The following is a 3,889-nucleotide window of genomic DNA, read 5'->3' on the forward strand; positions in this document are numbered from 1 at the left end:
GGGGTAAAAGGTAAAATATGATGTAATAAGCACCAACAGTATAGAACTGCTCCAATTAAAAAAGAACATTTTATTTTCATTATTCCATTTCATTTATTTTCTTGGTTAATTATCCATAAATACAAATTTCTAGTGGTTGATATTCAGCTAGTCTGTTAAAAATTTTCATTCTCGCTTCACATTCGAACATAAACTTCACTATAGATATCTTCATCTTTTACTGCTTTGAAATTTTCTCCAATAATTGCAGATGCGTCAGATAGTAGTAGAAGCAGCAGCGGCAGTACATTACTGAAGCATAATTTCTCAGCAGATCAAGTATTGAGGAATGAAGGTAATGGCTGATGAGCTCATATGATAACGGTCAAACTGCACTTATCCATCCGATCAAATCCAACGTGTTTCAGAAAATAGGTCAAAAGTGAAGATACAAAAATCAAAAAGTTCAGAAATTCGCTACTTAGGGACACTATAGAAGGTCAGCATTTGGATTAAGTGGCAAATTAAATCTGAGATTTTCTTTCACTTAGTATATTGATTTCGGAGTATCTCAAAAATAAGACTGGACTATAGAATTTACAAGAAGAAGGATGTTTACCTTGTATTACAAAAACAAGCAAGCAATATGACGCGAAATTTATTTTTATACTTATCTTTTGCTAACGAACTTTTCATATTAATTATAGTATTTCACTTCATAGTATATCTAAAATCCATAGAAAGGATTCTAAAACAAATTAATCCATTTGAACGCAATATTTGAAAAGGTTAGAGGATAGTGTTTGGCGTGAAATCAATGTCAAATTTACAGAAGATCAATTAGAGTTAATGTTCAGTCCTGAACTCGCTCCGGTCTTTATTGAGGAGCTCAAAGGGAAGCGTGTCATTCGCAAATCCCGGAAACAGGTCAGTGCATCGACAAAGAAGGAGTCACAATATATCAAGAAAACATTTATTTATCGCGGAAGCTTCTTTGAATTCTGCAGTACTTTACTTGGGTTCTACTTCATGTTCATATTTTCAATTCAGGTCTGTGAATTTCTCATTAACAGTTATGATGTATAGAACTCGAACTTTTTCATATAATAATAATTGGGCTTAATTATTCTTGATTAAGTCCTTAAGTCCTTATTAGTAGAGCTCTGAAGTTCAGGCTCTAGGGACAAAAAAAGTTTGGTCATTTGGAAATTGCTTATCTAAGTTCGAATTATCTAAGCAAGAGATGAAAAGTTATATAATTTAATTTCCTCGAAACTTTTCGTTCGAATTTCTCCTGTTTTTTTTTCTTTTAATCTACTGCATATATTAACTCCGATCACACGATCATTACATCAAGCGTGAAAATTATCCTGAATTTTATCAGGTCTGGATTCTGATTTCACGGATAGAGATTAAAAATGGAACTTGGTCACTTAGTCCAGCTGAAAGAACCACATGGTGGTTTGACCAGGTAATCAATTTTCAAAAATAGATTTAAGCAGTGATTTTCCTAACATAAAACGGTATGGCAGACTGCGAGAGAAAACATTTAAATAAAGTAAAAAATAAATAAACTTTTATATGAATTCGAGACCTTTTTCCTACAGTAAGAGTAGTTCCTAAGGATAAGGGGGAGAATTTAACGATATTTCTCATTATTTATTATTTTAAAAGTACTACAAATGACCGAAGATCTAAAGAAACCAAGTTGACAAAAAAAGTTGACAGGAGTTAAATTTTCAGGTGGAAAACTTGGGTGACGAGCTGGTAAAGTTTTATATCAAATCTACATCAAAAATTTCACAACCTGAATTTCAGAATAAATAATATCTTTAGGACTATAAAATAAAATTGGTAGAATCTAAAGATGGAGAAGCTGATTGAGGGAATATCCATCAACAACAAGAAATTTAGAAAAACTTCTACGTCAATCCATTTCGTCGGTTCTTACAGTAAAAAATCTGCTGTTGGATTGAATGTAATATTTGAAAAAATCAAATTAATGGTGTTTGGCATGAAATTGCGACGAGGGATAGAATAGACTTAAAAATATGCAAAATTAATCAAAAGGAAATTTGCAAAAGCTCAAATGCTGAATTCTCATGTATGCACTTTGCATCAAGATTGGAGTGAGTTTGGTGAAAATTCAAAAAGAAGAATGAGTTGGAGCTTAAAAACCATCCCTGCATCAACAGAGATGTAAACAAATTTATCATCCATTCATTAGAAGCACAACTTTTGACCTCTTAAGCATAACTCCTACTGCAATCAATCTCTTTTATAAATCAAGAAATTCATAAGTGCATTCGAGCCTAGCTGCTGAAATAGTCGTATTTGATGACATTGATCTGGAGGGGGAGTAAAGCCAGACTATCGCTATTCATTTCCTTTTCGTAAGTCCTCTTCATAGCCAAAACCAACATTTGGGACATGGAAGCAGAAGTAATTCGAAACTAAGGTCATAAGGGTCCTTTTGGATCATCGATAAGGAGTGGCGAGGATGAAATATCGGTTGATCGATGGGAGAACTGCTGATTGTACTGATAAAATATGCAGTAAGGTCAAAAGATCTGTCCGTAGTTTAATAAATTCCAACAATGAATGAGTCATCCATCCATTTGTCTGCTAATTTCTGATTCACAATCGTTAACTTTGCAGAAAACCGATCAGATGCAGGAAGATAGTCAAGGATTAATTAAGAAGAGTGACCTCTCAGAAGGTAAATCCTTCTTTATTTGGGATTTTTTTTGATGATTTTGCCAAAATTCTTTTAATCCTTTTTTAAATTATTTCAGCTCATTGAAATTCGTATTTATAAGAAGAAATTGAAAAATGAAAATAAGGAACTGTCCAGCAGACACTCTTCCAATTATATTTCCATTTTAATTTTTTAGCGAATATTTTTAATAAGAAATAAAGCTTTATTGGTTGACACAGAATGAATATCGTATAAGGAAGTAATAAAATGTTTGTCAAAAATATGCTCCAAACACAAATATTTTACAATATGATTGGAAAAATATAGAAGAAATGTCCAAGTGATAATGTCACAGACACACACACAGACACACACATACATATCTACTTCAATATGCGAGTTTGTTTCTAGAAAGAATCAGCATGAGCAATTGCGCAGCGCAATCTAATTTCCCATAAGATGTTTTTGGAGCATACTACGAGTCAAATAAGTTTTGACATTTGAGAAAATTGAAAAAGTTCACAATTTGGTTAAAAAGGGAAGTGCTTAATTTTCTTTGCAATAACTATCACTTCCCAGAAAAACCTTCACTTTAAAGTAGGGACTGGCCTTGTAAGGATAGTTGATATGAATGGCACAAGGATTTTGGAAAAACAGATCTAATGATCTGCGTAGGTTGCTTTATTTGCGGATAGTAATAACGATTGCAATGAATCCAATAGCTATTTCATCATTTCGAGGGAAATTCCTGGAAGAGATTGAGGAATTAAGAGATACTGGGCAAATGCCGTTTTATATTAAAATAAAATATTTTTTGCTGGAATAGACGGAATTTATTTTTGGAACTTTAGTTTGCATTGTTTTTGTTGTTGGTGGTGATAATTTTAACTTTACCACCCTCATTTTTAAAGGAACGTCATCTGAAGAGTATTTAATGCTTTTCTTGATAACAGTAGTTGCACAAGAATTTGATCACTGGAAGGAAATTCCTATTTTAAATTCAACTATCATGCAAGTTTATTTTGGCTGTATCTTTTTGGCTTGTCCAATTTGATGCAATTTGCTGCAAATCACACCAGCAGTAATTGCGCAGGATTCAATAGCTAAAATTCACCAAGTTATTCCATAATAGCTTTCCAAGAGTGCATCATTCTGCTATTTATTTTAGAGTACGTGCAAAAAGATGACTATAAACGCAAAGTTTTACTGAGG

The 3,889-nt window shown here is 32.7% G+C and overlaps 1 protein-coding gene across 1 annotated transcript; it reads left to right on the forward strand.

The window, feature by feature from the left end:
* Positions 1 to 828: 828 nt before the first annotated feature.
* Positions 829 to 1,806, forward strand: LOAG_13368 (hypothetical protein; the record flags this gene model as incomplete). The annotated part of the gene is made up of 3 exons (XM_003148877.1): positions 829 to 1,029; positions 1,364 to 1,450; positions 1,723 to 1,806. 3 exons carry the CDS (start codon positions 829 to 831, stop codon positions 1,804 to 1,806), a joined length of 372 nt encoding a protein of 123 aa, XP_003148925.1.
* Positions 1,807 to 3,889: the final 2,083 nt, after the last annotated feature.

The sequence above is a fragment of the Loa loa genome, assembly GCF_000183805.2.
Source record: "Loa loa unplaced genomic scaffold supercont3.57, whole genome shotgun sequence".
Lineage (NCBI taxonomy): Eukaryota > Metazoa > Nematoda > Chromadorea > Rhabditida > Onchocercidae > Loa > Loa loa.